The following is a 19855-nucleotide window of genomic DNA, read 5'->3' on the forward strand; positions in this document are numbered from 1 at the left end:
GTGGTTGCGTCTCGATAGCTATAAGGGTGCGGGAGATATGGGGTTGAAAGTGGTTGAAAGTGGCTTTCTATTTCGAATGTTTTGTTCGAATTTGTTCGAATTTAATTCGAACATAGAATTCGAATATTGGTTTGATTATAGAACGATTGTAAACGTTCCAGAAACGTTGAAAATAGTTCGTTTGACTAGACGTGAACAGTTGACGTTCAGAAATAGAATCGGGTCCAGGTCTCTAATTAGTCTGGAAACGGGGGACCTAATTCTTGCATTCTGTGAAAACGGGTAAGATTGCCTATAATGTAATTATCTTAATCTTCACTATCGTTACTTTTTTGCCCACAAATAAAAACCCAGCGAAGCAAGTCCTTGCAGCTAGTTTTTCATAAAAAGTGACGTTACACCATTTCTTTCCTTTGGCCGATGAATACATTAGTGTCTTGAAAAATGAGTAGGCCTATATCGAAAATATCCGATATATTAATATTTTGACAATATGTTATATTTTGGATTCCTGTTTCTGTAACTTTTGTAAAGTTTTAAAATTAGTAGGTTTATAAGACGTAAATTAAAATCTTATATATATGCGTTACATTTTAGATAAAAATGGTTGAAAACTACGTGTGGAAAATTGCTGGAATAGATGTAAATACTTTTTTTCTTTTATAAAATTGGTTATTTAAATTATATACTTTTTAAACTTATTTTATATTTTTAACAGATTCCCATGTGGATGAATTTTACAGAATCGAGAAAAGAAATAGCTCGCACTTGGTTTTTTGATATATTTAAAATTTTACAAGAACAGTTAAAATTTAGGTAAGTTTGCGATTTGTAAGATCAATACGTGAAAACCGTTTAAAGTGTTTGATAAAAAAAACAAATACATATCAATTAAAATATAAAGATAATATAGGAGAGTTTTACTAGTAAATGACAAGTTAAGCACCTTCATAAGAAAATTCCAATATACAGTCGACCTCCTATAACATTGTTGATAATTTCGTATTATATGAATTCCATGTTGTACGAGTCACTTATATCTTACAAATACGTGAGCCGTTCACAGCCCGGCACAAGTATTTGTAAAATCTAAGTGACTCGTACAACATAAAATTCATATAAAACGGAATTATCAACAGTGTTATAGGGGGGTCAACTTGTAATCACTTAAAAAACAGACATTTAACAAATAATGGTCATTGCCGGTTACCAAACATTCGCAATACTCATTCAAAGAGTGACTTTTTAATTTTCTGTATTATTGATTAAATTAAGGACATGATGTTTTTAAGATTTAAAAATTACGAGTGAATGACCTTATGGCTTTAGTAGTTGACCAGCTGACGGCTAGTGAATGACCGCTAGTGATTAATAATGAATGAATAATTAAAGTTTTAGGTTACTGTATGCAATTTTATACCGTTAAACACTACATACCGCATGTGTCAGTCATATTTTGTAATTCGGTCATGAAATATCGGATTAAAAAATTGGAATAAAAATATTAATTTTTAGCTAATGGGCTTTAATTCATATATATCATATACACAATGTTATAGAAATTGTCAGTTTAATAATCCCTGTTTATAATCCCTGTTAATAATAACATCCCTGTTTTATCTGTATTAAAAATACAAAAGGATTTTGCAGTATATCACTTGCATGTTCTTTTCTTGAACCTAATTCCTTATTATTTCTTCTGAAACTGCTGCTGCAGCTTTAGATATCACTTTTGTATTCTTGTTGCTACATTAGTATTCCTTTTAAAAAGTTTCAGCCATTTTTTTGGGCGATCATCATTAAATGGGTTCTTTTGTTCCATATCTTTCATAACTTTCGGACGGCATCTTTTACTTCATCGGAATGAATAGGAAAATCCAATATGGCTTTTCCAATAATCAAATTTTTCAACCAGTCTTCCTCTGCTTTAGTTGTGAGACCTATTTTTCACTTTTTGGTACTTTTCCATGTAATTTATTTCTTAATTTTCTTTTTGCGATGTTAAATTCTTTTCTATCCTTATTAACACTCATTTTATTTTCACGTACTACTGCTACAGCTGCATACAAACCTTTTTCACTATTTTGAAAATGTCTGTTAGCTTTCTTTTTTCTATTTATTTCATCTGCCATTTTGAATTTATATGAATGAAATCAAATTCAAATGTCTTTAATTGTTCATTTCAAGCCATTTTAATATGCAACAATGAATGAGCACATAACTTTGAACCATGGTCACTTACTGCTACAAGTTTGATATTTTGGTCATTCACCCATACATTACTATGAAACAACATTCACAGATTTTGAATTATGTGCTCATAAATCAAAATAACGCATATTCCTTTATCACTATTAAATGACCGAAGTGTTTCTTCACTGAAAAAGAATCATTTTTCAAATCCAGTGAATATAGTGCCCCCATTATCTACAGACCTTTAATGCTCACAATTAATTTTTGAACTAAAACAATACTTTAAATATCTACAAAACCCTTTCTTTAGTCAATGCTTATTATAATCAATGAATAATTATTTTAAATGTTGCTATATGAATCTTTGTTACATTTCTTATCTTATTATAATGCAAACAGGATTACACCTTACACACACATCTCAAGAAAGCTGCCATATTTTAAACACTATCACGCGTTCCTGAATGACCAATGAAAGAAAATACTTCGAAATGTAGTTGATTTTCAGTAATTCAGCCTTCTGATTACTTTTTCTTGCCGTGGCGCTAATTTAATACAAATTTCTTGCAATATGGACATTCGCTAGAGCCGGTCATTCACTGGTGAAACTACCCTAAATGACTTTTGCATATTAATAAAATTGATTTTATGTATCAATAGCTACGAAGTTGTTCATCCAATACCTTTAGGATATGGAAGAAGAAAAGCAAATGGCTCCTATTCTGGAATGATTGGCCAAATTGTGAATAAGGTAATTTTCTTTCTCGAAATTCAAGATGGAATTAATTCATAAAAAGTGATTTGTGAGAAAATATTAAGATTTATAAAATGATACTCAAATCAAATTTATCTATTTCATTATCAAAAGAACTTTATAAGAATAATTTTAATAAATTAAAAAGTCGCTTTTGTTGGTGATATTTCTAGTAGTTCTCAGGTCACCATCATATATAGAGGATTTGATCCCGAGATCTCGAAAATCGGGATCCCGGGATCCCGACCACTTTTCAGTCCCAAAATTTTCGGGATTAAGTTTTCCTAATCCCGAGATTTTCGGGATTGACATCATTTTAAAAAAAGTTGCAAAATAGACTGCATGAAGCGAAACGTTCAGTGCTTTTAACAGAATTGCTTGCCTATCATTTTAATATAAAATACAAGAAATTTTATTCCAAGCAAGCAGCAGAAATTAACCTAGCGGGCTTGCGATGCTTGCTTGGAATAAAACTTCTTGTATTTTCAACTAAAATGATAGGCAAGCAGTTCTCACTGGGTTACTTGGTAATATACTTCATTTTTGTATTTTTGAATTTTCGCGGGCGCCAATCGATTTTCTGGCGCAGTCGAGAGCACTACTCAGTGCGTTTTACCTGTCAATGTGTCAGCCATCTTGTTTTGCCAGTGTGGTTAATATAGACCCGACGCCTCTCGCTTAGGGGGGTCGACCTTAGGTGAAAAGGTTACGACCCCCGCCTTGCCCGTGATCTGTCAGGATGATGCGAGAAAGTCTTTTTACGTTTGGGAGTAGTGGTTTGCTGGATGCTGAGAGACTCACACAGAGACCGAATTTACAAAATTAACGTGTTTATTTTTAGAAAGGCATGCTTACAATGATCGAAACAATCGGGATTGTAGCCTTTACTCCTACAATCCCGATCTGTGTCGACCGGACTGTTTTCTTCCAACCTCCCCGTGTCCTCGAAGCTATAACTAGAACGGGCTTATAAGTATTTACTAACGATTCCTCCAACTTCCATCAAACCTAAACGCGTTTTCTCAGCAGCTGCATATATGTGCAACAAATTGAGAAGCAGACTTGGTGATGAGACACAGGATGCGTTGTTATTTCTCAGATCATATTTTCGCAATTCAAATTAGAATGTTCCTATTAGATTAGTTTTCTTTATATTTAAGAAAAATGTGACTGATTAATATTATTTTTAAATACTTTTTGCTAAGAAACTTACTTTACTACCTACTTACTAGGTTGTTATATGAAAGTAGTCTATTTAGTCGATGTTAAGAGAGATTTTTGTTAATTTTCAACGTTTATTTGCATAGTTTGTTACATAAAGGTTTTTTCAATTTATGTGAGTTTAAAGAGATCTCAGTGATGCTTAAAAAAGAATAAATTTAACATGAAGACAGTGATTTTAAGTCTGGTTAGTCTGACTGTAAGTCTGATTAATTAGAGTGATTAAATTAACTAGGTGTATACCGTAAAATACGTTGATTTTTGTCTAAATTTTGATTTTTGATTTCTGTAAGATTTTCTTATTTTTTATTAACCCTCAATACCGAAATAATCCCGGGATCCCGGGATTGAATAAGTATAATCCCGAAATCCCGGGATTAGAAATAAAGACCGGGATCGAATACCCTAATCATATACATCACTGCAATGTATTTAGACACACCCATGATTATATTCCGCATTTCTTCATGATTATAAAATATCGATTGGATGGGGCGAACGCTAGGTATCGAAGTGGGGCAACGCCAAAAACCTTTCTAAAAGACATTGTCATCGGATTACGATGGAAGAATTTTAGTTCAGAAGTGCAAATCAGTACAGTAATGTTGTCAATTGTTAAGAATTCGGCCACATATTTTAACGACTTCTGTAATGTTTCGAGTGATTTGTGTTTTTAAAGTTAAATGTCTGATTTTTCGAAGAAAATTAGATATGATATTATAAAATTCACTCCTTGAAACACTAATTTTTGAATTTTAAAGGAATCCTTTCCTTGAATACAATAAAACGACCACTTTATCAGTTGAAACAATTCTAACTGAAAAGAAAGTAATTGTGAATAGAAACATAAATACGTTTGATAAAAATTGCCGAGAGAAATAAATTTAGTAATAAAAATAAGAAAAATTCTTAAAAATAGATAACACATGTAGCCTCAAATGAAAGGTCGACTCCATTATGGAACTGTTAATTTTTTCGTGTGCGTGCAAAACGACAAAAGTTAAAAGACGCTTTTATGTATTGTCTATTTTTAAAAAATTTTCTTAAATTTATTAATTAGAAACATAAGACGATTTATTGGTCTTCAAGATGAGATGCCACAGAGTCTATTACTATAGCTAAAAAAATGAATAAACTTTTCCTATCCTGATCTTGAGGGAGAATATCGTTCTGTGAAATTTAATATAAACCAAATGCCAATTGGTTTAAACTTAAAAGAATTTCTAGCTAGTTTAAAATTCTGACTTTACAGCAAAAATTTTGAACAGTTTGAGTAGGCATACATTTGTAAATAGAATAGTTAGGAATTTAAATGCACATCGTTGGCCTTTTTCCTTTGAAATAAAGCATCTAATAAATTTCTAACATTTGATGAAGATAAATTTGTAACATGAAGCAGATAAATATCTATTCCTAAATTGCATCGTTGATGTTGCATATTCAGAAAGGAAACTGCAGCTTTAATTGGTTTCACTTTCACTTTTCGTTGCAACTTATGCATCCCTGAATTCTGCAATTGAAAACAAAATTCGAAGTGCCGCATTAGGAAAACATGGATTCGAATTTTTTAATTGAAAACCTGACCCACTGTAGTAAATTTTTACTTGTTTTCTGCTTTCTAGAAGCTTCATATTTACTTTTACTCTTTCGTCCTGCAGGATTTTTTTTCTACTTTATACTGAAAACTTCTATCTTTTTTTTGTCTGGTCTGATTATCCTAAAACTTTAGATGGTATTTATTCATTTACACCAAATAAGATCATCCTTTCAATGCAGTTAGTATATCTTTGTTATATTAACTTGAATCATTGCTAACTTTGAAGATTGGCGTACGTCGATTATTTTCTGAATGAAAATAGGTACGCAGAATTGCTGTTAGGTACGCAAAAATGTGATATTCAAAAGTAAGTAACATTTTTTCTGTGGACTCGGTGTTTAGAAGCAAAATGAATACCGAAGGATCACATTCTACTTCTAGTTGTTTTTTTTCACAATTATAGATATTAGAAGAGTTTTTCTTTTTAATTCTTTTAGCTAAAAACTGATCAAAGTTTCCAAAACTAATATTTTTACCAATGTACGAGAACTATTTAAAAAAGCTCACTTTTACTAACGTGTAAACCCTCACCAAGCAATGCTTACATAGTAATCTATTTCTCACTTTCAATTTTAATCAAAACTGTAGAAAAATTGTTTTTTTTTTTTAATATATTGTAATGCTTTTTCTGAGGTTGTAAGTATATGAAAAGCTCCAATTAGAACCTTTCGTTACCAAACGTTCGATATTGTAGTTAAACACATAACACTTTTATGATGTAAATTACACAATTCTAAACAAATTTTTTTTCAAATTGTTGTCCCATTTCTACTATTTTTTTTCTTATAGCTAGAGCATAAGATTCTTACAAAAATAACGAATATTAATTATTATATTCATGTGATACTTAATTTTTAAGATGTTGCTGATGTTTTATTCGTAACATGTCATGGTTTCGCAGACATATATGTGTAAAGCGTGTCTTTGCTACGGCGTTTAATTAATGCAGTTTAACCAATTCAAGCAAATTCTGTTTATATTTTCCTGATTCTTCAATATCTTGGTTGCTTGGATATTGTTAGACGCCACCATTTAAACTTCATATTATTTTTTAATGTTTTAAGTTCTGTTTTTCGTAGCTTTTTTACAAACACATAAGATTTTCTTCTTTTGTGTGCCAGACAACGAAGGCAAAAATAATGGCAGAACCAACAAATTTAAATGGATCATTTCACGAAGGAACGTTCGATCAGATATAACTTAAACATGTAAATTGAAAACATAACACAGAAAATAAGTATCAAACAAAATAAATAACTATATAATAACACTACTAATTAAAATATATATCAATAGTGTTTTTAATTAATAACACTTCAAGTATTTTCAATCATCAATAACTTCATAAGAGAATAGTTTTTATGATAATTCCATAGTCATCTGTCATTTATAGATTTAGCCTGCAGATTATTTTTGGCCCCCAGAAAATAAGTGAAAAGAATTGGTTAAGATCAATTACAGGGTTCAGGAGTTAAATAGAATATTTAATAATGTGAATATAAAAATGTTAACGTAAAATATTTAATAATACTTTTTGCGATGAAAACATCATAAGAGAAAATAAGTAAAATTGTTTTTAAAAAACTAAAAGTTTACTAATTTCATAATTTCAAAACATTCTTTCTTATTTATTTGTTTAAAGATAATACATTAAAAAGGCTGAATAACTACATAATATTTAGGTCGCCGATATTACTGGTGTTCCTACATATCTTCTAAGCCACCTCCCAGTGGATTACACACCATTCATACGGGTAGTTCCGATGAAATTTATTGTTGCAGAAACAAAACGGAAAGCTGATTGGAAAAGTATTACTCGACCTTTTTCTCTTCAGGTATGTTTTCCAGGTGTAATTGAAAATTCTGCTTAATATTCACGAATATCAATCGGAAATTCTATTGTTTCATATAGAAATCATGTAATATTTTATTACAATAAATATGAATTCTTTAGCTTATGCGAACTTTTGACAAATTTTATAAAAAAAACTTTCAGTAAAACAGAAGTGTCGATTTTATAAAATGAGGAAGTTTAAGTAAAAACATGTAACTTTATTCATGCTTAGGTTTTCACATTCCGAGATATCACACTGAAGATAATTAAATGATTTGAGGAAATTGTCAAAATTACTCATTTCAAATTGGAATTTTGATTGCTTTCAGTATCTGCTAATTAATAGTAACTTCTTACTTTCACATTCTATTTAGTTTTTCTATAAATTTTGGCAAGTGATAATTATGAGTTTAAAGAATAAATATACAGTTTTTTGGCAATATTTCAAACATACCATTGTTGATTGTGAAATTATAATTGAAAATCCAGACACAGATCTGAAAAAATTTCTTGGATCAGTGAGATTTATGCAGATATCTGCATGAAAATGACCAAAGCTTCCTTTGTCTTCTATTTGATATAACTAATTCAAATAACCTATTTTACTTTTTCATGGATATAAGTGTATCTGTTACTGCAAAAGCCCGTATATTCGTAAATCCTAGGTTTTACTCGTAAATCTTCAGATTTACCAACATGAGTTGGTAAATGTAAGGATTTTTATAAAGTGAGATGATTCTCCGGGCTTTTACCATTAGAGTTTGGAACATGCTAGGTTTTACTAAAGACGATTAGTAAATGTTGGTTTTGGAAATAAAACTGTGAGTATTTTAATAATCATTTATTGCAATTATTATAAACAGTCAATTACTAAGTCTTATTTATTAATAACTAGTGAAACAGTTTAAAAATAATTTTTTAACATAACAAAAAATTAAATTATCTTGTCAAAAATAATATAATAGCTTACGTTGGCTAAGCTAATCAGTAATCACAGCATTTTTTCTAATCATTTGGTATTCATTGTCGTTTAATAAAAGTAAAAAAAGGATTTTACTTGTTACAAAATGGAGAACTATCATGGCATTTAGAATTACATAGTAATCCTGATGACTTGCAAGCGCACTTTTTCGTTACGCAATTTTAGGTAGTTGCATTTCTTGAAAGCTTCTCCTCCGGTCAAAGACAATTTTGCGACAACTTCTCGAAGACTCGCTTCTTTATCTTTAACAACTTCTTCTATCTTGATAAAGTCTTCGGGTCATGAGGTAAATTGATTTTGTGTATAAAGCTGCTTTAGTTCTCCAATTTTGGTACCTAGTTGGTAAAATTTGTTGTCCTTTACATCTATTACAACTGCAATAACGCTGTTCGGGTCAGTTTTAGTTTTGTCAATTTTGGGCACTTTCAGTCTTACATTTTGGCCAATTTTCACATTTGGATATTTATCCACAGACATAGCTTTCATTTTTTCAACTCGTTTCTCCAAACTCAATTTTGCGTTGTTTCTTATTGTCACTACAGATTCTAACTTTTTTTGGTATTGGCTCTATTGTTATAAGAACTTCCTGAGACTCAATCGTGTTTTCTGTCTCTGAATCGTTACATTGGAATCATCGGTTCTTTGCTTCGCCTTCATCTTCTCAGTAATAATCATTTCATCTTGTGTTTTATCGTTGACAGTACTATTGTCTATATCCCCTTCTGACTCATTTTTAACAATGCTTTCTTCCTTGTCCTGTTCGATTACATTTTCGATGTCATTATTTTGTTCCGTATTGTCATGCGAATGCAACAACTTCTCTAAATCTTCTTCAGATCTTATAACTTTAATCATATCACTAGGGATTGCTGAAGTTACAAGGCTTATTTTTATTGGACAGCCAAACATTACTTCGTAGGGAGAACATTTAATTCCCTCGTGATATGCTCTATTTTTTACCGCCTGGATGAATCTTAAACCCTTTGACTACTTTGATAACTGGTTTCCATCCACATGCTCAACATATTTTCTATGTCTTGATTAGCACGCTCCATTGATCCTTGACTTTGGCTATGTCTTGCCTTTCTACGTACGATTTTTACATCCGGCCATATGGAGCATAAACTCTCAATAACTTGGTTAGAGAATTCTCGACCATTATCGGAATGAAGGATGCTCCAAAAGTAATGAAAATATTTAAAAGATGGTGTGCAACTTCTACGGCGCGTTTAGTTTGAAGCGCACGAAGCATCACATATTTGGTAAGATGGTCTTGGTAAACTAAAATAAATTTAGAATTTTTATCTGGGGTAGTTTGTAGATCTATTAGATCAACCTGACAGCGTGAGTTCATTTCACTGTGAAGTATAGGTCTGACGACAATGCCCTTTTTCAAAGTCTTCTGTTTCTTTTGGCAAGGTTGGCATAGCTTCAAATATGTCATAGTAGCCTCAACTGTTACATTTTTACACTTGCAGTTACATTCCTTAAGCATCCGTGTCTTTCCACCGTGGCCAAGAGCAACATGCGTTTCTTCTAGAATGTTGAATAAGTCCTCGTAACAAATGCAATACCTTATTTATCCATTTTTGTCCTTCATAGGCGCAATTAGTTTTTCTTTGTCGCCTATAGTCGAAATTTCGTAACGATTTATACGCCTGTAATGAACAGCTTGTTTCATTTTCATGTTCTTTGCAGCTTTTACTTCCTCCAAACATTTTACGTATTTGTCCCTATTGAGATAAATGTTATTATCTTTCTTGCTTGCAACGAGCTCGTCCGTTATTTAATAAAATCTCCGTTTCACACTAATCTTGATTCGTAAATAACTTTTTGACAGAGAAATCTCAAACAAGATTAGAATTAACGTGCGCGTTTTAACGTTCTCAAACGATGGAATGCGACGAGCGAAAACGGCGGCGCGGTGGGGTGCGGGAAGCGGGGATTATTTTTTCAACATTTACCATGTCTATGAGGTAAAACCTAAGATATACCAAGTAAATGCTGATAAAAGTTCGAAATTAACGATTTTCATAGAACATTTCGGACTTTTACCACAAAGATTTGGTAAATCTTAGGTTTTACTGGAAAATCTTAGGATTTACCATAGTTCGAGCATTTACAGTCACATATCGCTTAAACAGATTAATACGAGGATTTCTAAATCAATTATTAAATTCAATTTCTTCTGTATATTATTACATTTGGGATTTTATGCAGATGAAGTGGTAATTGTGTTAACTGGTTTTATTCATGTAATTTCTAGATACGTAACTACTAATTGCTCAATAACAAATTTACTTTTTTCGAGTAGATCGTTTTTACTGTAAGCTAGGTAAGGGATATTTCTGTTATGCAATATCTTTCGATAAACACTTCCGTTGAAATTTTAAAATACTATTGTCTGAGAGACAACGTATCGTAATCCAAATTAATTCGTTAAAATATTGACCAAACTTGTTTTCAAAAATGTCTCACCTGATTGAGGTAAATATGCCAAGCATTACTCAATAAAGGGATACATTGGAAGCTCAGTGAGCTAAGTTATATTTAACATATTAATAAGAAATTTGATAAAGGCATCCTTAAGTTCTTACAAAGAAATAATCAATTATTGGCTGTGGTATTGCAGATAAAATCACACTCATCTGAAAAGCAGTAACTTGTCTTTATTTTTTGAAGAGATTGAATTGTAAATTAATCATAATGTATCAGGTTAAATTACAGTCGACCCCCCTATAACGTGCGTTCCTATAACTACAATTCCTATAACGTAGCGAAAAAATTGTAGCAACATTCGTATAAAGCATCTCCTAAAACATCTTCGCCGACTCGTTTCGCGACAAGATTGATAGAGTCTGGACCAATAGTGAATGAGCAGGCTAGGTTTTACTAAAGACGATTAGTAAATGTTGGTTTTGGAAATAAAACTGTGAGTATTTTAATAATCATTTATTGCAACTATTATAAACAGTCAACTTACTAAGTCTTATTTATTAATAACTAGTGAAACAGTTTAAAAATAATTTTTTAACATAACAAAAAATTAAATTATCTTGTCAAAAATAATATAATAGCTTACGTTGGCTAAGCTAATCAGTAATCACAGCATTTTTTCTAATCATTTGGTATTCATTGTCGTTTAATAAAAGTAAAAAAAGGATTTTACTTGTTACAAAATGGAGAACTATCATGGCATTTAGAATTACATAGTAATCCTGATGACTTGCAAGCGCACTTTTTCGTTACGCAATTTTAGGTAGTTGCATTTCTTGAAAGCTTCTCCTCCGGTCAAAGACAATTTTGCGACAACTTCTCGAAGACTCGCTTCTTTATCTTTAACAACTTCTTCTATCTTGATAAAGTCTTCGGGTCATGNATAGCATAGTTTATACAGATTATTCCCAAAAAATTATACGTGTTTTGGAAATGCTGAGTGGAATTAGTCTAGAATCGGTTAATTTTATATAAGAAAACCTTTCAAACAGCCTTTGTCCATAAAGTTCACACCTATCGGGCTGCGATTGGCTCATGTATTTAATAATTCCTACAACGTAAAATTCGATTAGCGTGGAACGTATCTAAGCGTTATAGGGGGGTCTACTGTATATAAATCAGATACACAGAAAACAAAATGTCCATCACGGAAAACTGTAAAATATTGTCGATAATGTTAACAATTACAATATATATTAGAAATAAAAAGAAGATATAATTCAATTCTAGAATAGTGTAAGATGTCAAACAAAATACATTAATTCGTAAAAACAATTTTATGTAAAAGTCATGCTCATCATTCAAATAATTCAAGAAATATTTTACCAAACACTTTACGTACTCACTATTACTTACTTCGAACTCATTACATAAATTACATGTTTATTTATATTGTCTGTAACGCATGAAATTATGATGAAAATATCTGAAACAAATATACTGTAAGTTTGATTTGTTTAATATACTGCGATAAAATTAATGATAATTCATTATTTACACAAATAAAAATTTATTTATATTAATATATTAGCTTTGGATTGCCTTGGGTGTTTCGATAATGCTACTTGGAATCATCCTACCGAAAATAATTAACTATAGACAAAAGAGATGCAATGGTTTGTGGACAATACAGATAGCTATGTTGTTCCTAATTTCATCATGTTCCATGAAAGGTGGGTATTTAAAGATTCCAAGTATTCTTTTGTGATTACACATATTCTTGCATTAACATTTCTTATAACAATTTACAGGAACTAATTTAAGCAATGTAAATAATTACTCTTCAAGATTATCGATTGGAGTGTGTTTATTATCAATCTCTGTATTAAGATTTGGCTATTCTGGAACTTTAATTTCTTTTTTGACTGCACCTTCTTATGAACCTGTTCCACAAACCATAAATGAATTAGCCACTGCCGTCAAACTCGGAGAATATTCTTGTGGCACATATTCACGGGGAACAATAACAAAGTTACGAGTTAAGTTAATACATAAATTAAATATCTAAACTTTATTTTTGAAATTTTACGATGTTAATTAAAATACTATTTATATATTGGTCTGAATATTTTACATGGTTAGAAACGCGTCTGTAAAATACGAAATTTAGGAATAATTTTTATTGAACATATTATGCACATTTATATGAAATGTTTTCAATTGTAAAATAAAAATTTTACGGCTGAAAGTTCAAAGAAAATATTCTAATCGTTTCAATATAGAAATACGTGTTTGTATTTCTAATCCTTAACGTGCCATAATATCAAAATTTCCTATTCACAAAATAAATTAAAATTTTATATTTTTTATCATTATGTCTTTCCAATTTGATCGCTTGACTTCATCAGCGCATTTTGTAAATAAAATTTAATATTATACCATTTTAAATTTATCGTCAAAATGAGGTAATTAAATTTATTCTGTTACTATTTTTTACTATTTTAAAATAAGTATAAATCTTCTAGTGACATTTATTCCACCATTAACTTTAAGGTTTAAATCATTTATTCTCTGTCAACAATTTGCGATTACAAACGAGAAACTTTTCCAATATCAAATTTCGATATAACGAATTTGTTAGTTTTTAGAATTTTAATCTGATCTTTTATAACTTTTTACTGTAGCTTAGCAAATATTTCGGTTCATATATTACTTTCGTCTGGGATTAAAAATTAAATTTGGAATATTCTTTAACGATTCATTATTTAAAATGAGAATTAAAGCTACATACTGCATATAGAAAACATATTAATATCTATATAAGTGTTCAATAAATAAAACCTCTTACTCTAATGTAATTATAATTATATATTATTATAACATTAAGAATAGAAATTACAATTAATTTCATCATATATTTTATTTCAGAAACAAAATTCGAAGGATATTAATACGTTATCGAACTACATAGAAAAAAATCCGGGTAGTTTACTAGTAGACCTGTCAGTCATAGCTAGCAAAATAAAAAATGAACGTTTTGCATTTATTACAACAGAGGGAATTGCGAAGGGAAGAATAATGCCGAAAATTCAAGGCAAATCTTCACTGAATGAAGATAATTTTTATATAGTTCTTTTTTCATATTTGCTTAGAAAAGATTTTCCATACAAAAGATCTGTCGAGAAAATGTAAAAACATAAAATTATTTTTAATTCTTGTTTGTACAATTGTGTAACAGATATGTTCTGATTTTGTTGTATGTTCTTCCTTATAGCATAACTCGTTTACTTGAAGTTGGAATTGTTCAACATATAACGGAAAAAGAGTTTTTTACTCTGCGACAAGAGGAAAAGGATGAAGTTCATCCATTAAAGTTCGAAGAACTTGCAGGATGTTTCGTTGTTCTCGTTATTGGATATGTATTATCTCTTCTTTGTTTTATTGGTGAATTGACAATTGCATTTTTCTCTAAACCAAAAAGAAATTTTTAATTAATGACGATTTATAATCTGTAGATTTATCTTACTCTGGAGATTTTAGTATTTAGATTTTATATTTAGTGCACAGTTTCATAAAATAACATTTTGCTTCGTACTGGGAAGTACTGATTTATGTCTTATTTTCACATTGACTGCTTTTATTTTATGAAAGCATTTCTCTTTGCTATGGGAAAGTAGGAAAAGTAGAAAAGTCAAGTCAATTAAATATAACAAATTAAATTTTCTCTTTATGCATTTTAATAAATAAAATTTATATTTTTTTTATGGAATTCTGATCGAAATCTTCGAATTGGATGCATTAAATCTTTTCAAAATTTATCTCCTAAACAGTCTTTTACATTTATCAAACTCATTAAAATATCACGTGGATCACATAAACCTTCGCTGCATTGAATGTAAAAAAGAGTGAGCAATTTTTCTGTCTGTGATAATATGAAATTGTAAACATGTAATTATATATATATATATATATATATATATAATATATAGATTAAACATCTTTGCACAAAAGAAAAAATTGATCGAAAATGGAAACTTTTGTTGTCCATGATTGGTTGTTCAAACAAGGCAGTGCGATATCGCCTTAAACAAACCAAAAAGACGGTCCAAAATCGAAATTTTTAGTGAAAAACAAAAAGAAGTTTCAATTAGAGAACGTGAATTGCTTGGTACACGTGTTATGTATGGGCTGTCTATAAACGATGTCACGCATCATGTGGGGGTAGCAGTATTGGAATTACACTTTCCGGGCAAGGGAAGTTCAACTTTTTCACGGGCGCTTGTAATAAACTCTATTTAAAATAAAATAGTTAAAGCTAGATTTATAAATTGTTTAAAAACAATTTATAAATCTAAAAAATTATTTAATGTTTTCACAAGACTGACAATTTTTGAATAGGTCAAGCTTCCGGTCAGTTGCCTAAACGATTTCCTGGGCCATGTTCAGTAACGCAGAATTCTTGCTAAGTCTAGTTATGATGCAATGTTGAACTCGTTTCTAACTACTGCTTGACTCCTCCCACCACTAGCTTCTTTTATGTATTCTTAGCTCCGCCCACTAAGCCACACAGAATTCTAACTTAGGTGTTCTGCGTAACTGAACACAGCCCAGGTCTTACCTGTGTGCAGGGGGCGGCCCTATGGCGACGACAGCAACAGGCACCGTCATAGGGGGTGCAGAAAATGCAACGATAGATGGTCTGCGCAAAAAATAAAACCCAATCACCTTATTACTACTTAACCCTACTTCCGCCAAAATAAATTCTATACAACAGTGAGCTGAGTTGTAGGTATACACATATAGCGTGAAATTCGCACTTAGTGTTGTAGACTGTTAACCTTTGCAAACAAATATTGTTTCTCATCCATACTACTACTATGCTAATCTTTTGGAGGTCTGAGTTATTAATAATGTAAAAAATGTATGTTATCTTTAGTATCTATGTACAGTTTAGCCTCTACGGGGGGAGCCACAATGAGATCTCGCACCACCTGAAAACCTTGCTAGGACTTCCCCTGGCTGTGTGCTTTGACATATGGTATTGCTATCCATTTTTTAAGTTTTGGCCTATTTAATGGTATGAATGTGCTTGAGTCAACATTTTCAATAAGTAATCGATTTCTCACTTTTGTGAAAACTTTTTTATGAAAACTGTGTTCACTGACAATGTTTGAATATCAGTTTTTAGCTTTTGTAGCATCTTCTCACATAATTTGGTGAAGACAAACGACGAGAAGAATATCGTTCAAATTTAATATGGTTGTTTAGAATAAAATTGTGTTACAATCATGAGTTATNGAATGGAGACTTGGGGCTACCACCACATACAAACACCATTCACGTGCGATGTGTAGTTTTGGCGAAAAAGTGAAATATAGGGACATACATGTCCATTTTTATATATAGATATAGATATACAGTAGATATAGATATAGATATAGATATAGATTATGGTTATTAATTTAAATTTTAGTTAACCCTAAATAACTAATCATTCGTCCACACGACAACGCATCTCTGCTCGAAAGCGAAATTCAGTAACTTTCTCGCGCTTCCTGCCCATCATTCTTTTTCTATCTTAATGCTCTGTCTGCAAGGTAATCCATTTCATGGTTAAATTTTACAATCGAGACTCTTCTTTGATTTTTAAAAACGCATATTTTTACAAAGTTGAATAAAAATGTGAAAAATTACAGAAAGCGATAAATAAAAAATATACAAGAGCATAAATTAGTACAAAAACTAACAAAATTATTTAAAAAATTGCAATGGTAACTTTTATATATTGCATTTACGATTAAAAAATTATCAGAAATCATGAAAACTATAACGAAAATATGTAATGAACTAAACATATTTGTGATATCACAGAAACAAGCGAAAAAATTAAAGAAACAGACAGAAAAAGGAACATTTACCTCAGTACTAAACATAACATACATTTATCTAAGCAGTATGTTTATTTAAAAATGAAATGCAAAAAAATATTACTAGGCAAAATAAAAACAAGAAAACAATCGCAAAAACTGCACATGACTAAGATGTATAGTTTTCAATAAAAATTGACATCATACCGTTAACTCTCTGCAGGAGGAGCATAAAGGAGTTAATAAACTTTTCACAATATTTTGATTGGAATAAAGTTGCTAAATTTCAAATTCTTTTAGATAATTTTATTATTCAATACATACATAAGTTTGATATAAAATTTTTTTAAATATCAACTATTAAAAACTTTACGTGTATTAAAAGTTTATCTAAACTAAAATTTTGTTTTTCATTACCAATTATTTGATCAGCAATTTATTGACGACCTCCAAAATCGACTTTCTTAGTGTTATATTTTAAAATATCAGAAATTAGACAGGGAATATATTGTCAACAATCACCAAAATTTCTACTTTACACTTACTTGCATAAATGTGTAATGTTATAGATAAAGTGAATGAAAAAAATCGGAAAAGCTTCCCTTAATAAAATAAACTTATTTATATCTATTAATGTAAAAATAAAAAAAATTCAAAAATAATTTCGTTCTGGTTTTATATTATTTCATACCATTGTAAGTGTTATAATTTTTCTCAAATATTAAAACATTTAATAATTAATACACAAACTTTGCCTTATTGTTAAAATAAAATTAATTAATTTAATTGTGATTAGAAAATTAATTTTATTAACATTTGTGATTACTATGGCCAAAGAAATTTCGTTTGGATGTTATATTATTTCAAATTGTCATGTTTTAATTTACTCAACAAATTTTTATTTTAAAAAATTATTACTAGAAATTAGTACAACTTAATTTTATAGTAATATATTTAGTAATTAAACGAAATATATTAAACTTATTTTAATTAATAAGTTAAATAATTAAAATAAAATTAATTTAATTAAAATTTGTGATCAGTATTGCCCAAACCACTACTATTCATGATAACTGAACACTTGGCATGTTTAACAATTTGATATTTATTAAAGTTTTAGACAGTTCAAATTTGGAAAAATTGCTTTCTCGTATTTTATGTACTGACTTACGTAACTTACAAATCTAAAACAATGACAAATTATTGACTCAATTAATAGAAAACTTTTTAAATATTCATTTAATAATTGTTTTATTTAAAACATTGTTTACGTTAACATTTAACTTAGTACAATGAGCAATATTTACGATAGAACAAATAATTCATAATTACATTTATTATTTAATTTACAATGACAACAGGTTCCAACGGTTTATAAACTGTTGTCTTACAGTAATCAATTGTTTTACTTGGTAAATTTAGTCTTTTACAATAGTGAATAATATTTTCAAATAAATTATTAAGATAGACATAAGTTTGAAATTCTACATATAACATTTGTATCTGGGCAAAAGAGTAATATAAACAGAACAAATATTTATTTTAAATACATTATCATGATAATTTTAATTATCTTGTCTTGTATCGGATTGTTGAACAGAGGCTTCTACGCTATATTGCCGAGTAGTAAAGTGTGACGAAATTGTCATGTGATATAGTTTACAGTCGTATGTGTTTGTGATGGTCATTAAGCAAGGACTAATGCCTTCCGGGAGGTCTTTTAAGGGTAACTGGCCCCTATTCAGGCGTTACAGACGTGGAGAAAACCCGGAAAACTCCACGTGGCCAGCCCGTTCGGGCGAAGTGCAAATCCAAGACCGAACTCCCAGTGTTCGCAGAACGAAACCGCTTGGCCACTGGTGGGCCAACTTCAAATGTACTTAGGAACAATTTAACATTGGAGTTTCATTTAGATAATCTACAACTGGTGAAGATAAAGTGATAACCGAAATTATTTTTAAACATATCAGTAAGGATAATGGTGAATAAATTCGAATTTAGATTTATTTTTAATGCGAATTTAGAAAGTTATTGTTGCCACAAACTATATAAAATGTTTTATATTTAGCGAGAAGCTTAAATATATGGTTGTAATTGAGATTATATCGGAAAAATAACATATTTTCGATAATGAATTTTAATATGATGCGCTACAATCGTATAGAAATACTGGAGTTACAATTAAAGTAACACTTATGTTATTTCGAAAAAACTAATGCAATTCATAAAATTGTTTGTGGCAAAATAAATTTACTTCGAAGTTTTCATTACCCCTATTATTATAATAAAGGCAATGAAATTTACAGTTTTACTTTAATACAATAAACATAAGAAGTCTACAAAAGGAGGTTAGACAAATATATTTAAAAGTGATAGATAATAGAATTGAATTTAATTATGAGATTTTTAAAGTTATTTAATTTCACTTTTAAATCGTTTTATATGTCTGACATTTACCTTCTGATTTCAAGAAAACGTCAATTGTAATTTTTAAAACTATGCAGATGTCGAAAATCCGTATTGATAACGTATCGCTCATCCCTTCTTTTGTGAACATTTTAACTTGTTTGCTATTCATCGCAATAATCTGAACATATTTTAAAAAGAGTGTTGATGTTTCATATAAGCAAATGTTTAAAACCTCGATAATTCCTATCTGAATTTCACAAGTGTTCAGAGACATTGCTATTGTTTTACATAAGGATTTCAATAGTGTAACCGTTCCGCAAGAACTGCACTATTCTATGGCCAGTAAATTTATTACATTGGTCTTCGATAGTTATACTGCTGTAGTTCACATGGATTTCCTCGTGATAGAATGACTATGAATAGAAATTACTATGGCATCATGTATAGCGGTTTATTACGATTATGAACTAAAGCAAGGCGGTGTGTCAATGCGCGAAAATGCAAAAGTTTATAAAGCAATAAAATCGACATAACCTGTTGCTAAATGAACATCATCCACCCT

The 19855-nt window shown here is 30.1% G+C and overlaps 1 protein-coding gene across 4 annotated transcripts in view; it reads left to right on the top strand.

The window, feature by feature from the left end:
• LOC111614488 (glutamate receptor ionotropic, delta-2-like) overlaps nucleotides 1–14676 on the top strand; it is a 31004-nt gene extending 16328 nt beyond the window's left edge. The window contains exons 1-9 of one of the 4 annotated variants that reach the window (XM_023355864.1): nucleotides 250–282; nucleotides 598–642; nucleotides 719–816; nucleotides 2854–2944; nucleotides 7448–7600; nucleotides 12609–12750; nucleotides 12829–13055; nucleotides 13946–14205; nucleotides 14292–14676. In XM_023355864.1, the coding sequence (XP_023211632.1) occupies nucleotides 604–642; nucleotides 719–816; nucleotides 2854–2944; nucleotides 7448–7600; nucleotides 12609–12750; nucleotides 12829–13055; nucleotides 13946–14205; nucleotides 14292–14508 (1227 nt within the window). In that variant the 5' untranslated portion in view covers nucleotides 250–282; nucleotides 598–603 and the 3' untranslated portion in view covers nucleotides 14509–14676. Of the gene's footprint in view, nucleotides 1–249; nucleotides 283–597; nucleotides 643–718; nucleotides 817–2853; nucleotides 2945–7447; nucleotides 7601–12608; nucleotides 12751–12828; nucleotides 13056–13945; nucleotides 14206–14291 lie in introns of those variants that run through there. The other 3 variants (XM_023355863.1, XM_023355866.1, XM_023355865.1) reach the window with 3 other exon arrangements.
• The last annotated feature ends 5179 nt before the right edge of the window (nucleotides 14677–19855 follow it).

Source organism: Centruroides sculpturatus, unplaced genomic scaffold (assembly GCF_000671375.1).
Source record: "Centruroides sculpturatus isolate CEXI.00-Female unplaced genomic scaffold, Cexi_2.0 scaffold1574, whole genome shotgun sequence".
NCBI classification, from domain to species: domain Eukaryota; kingdom Metazoa; phylum Arthropoda; class Arachnida; order Scorpiones; family Buthidae; genus Centruroides; species Centruroides sculpturatus.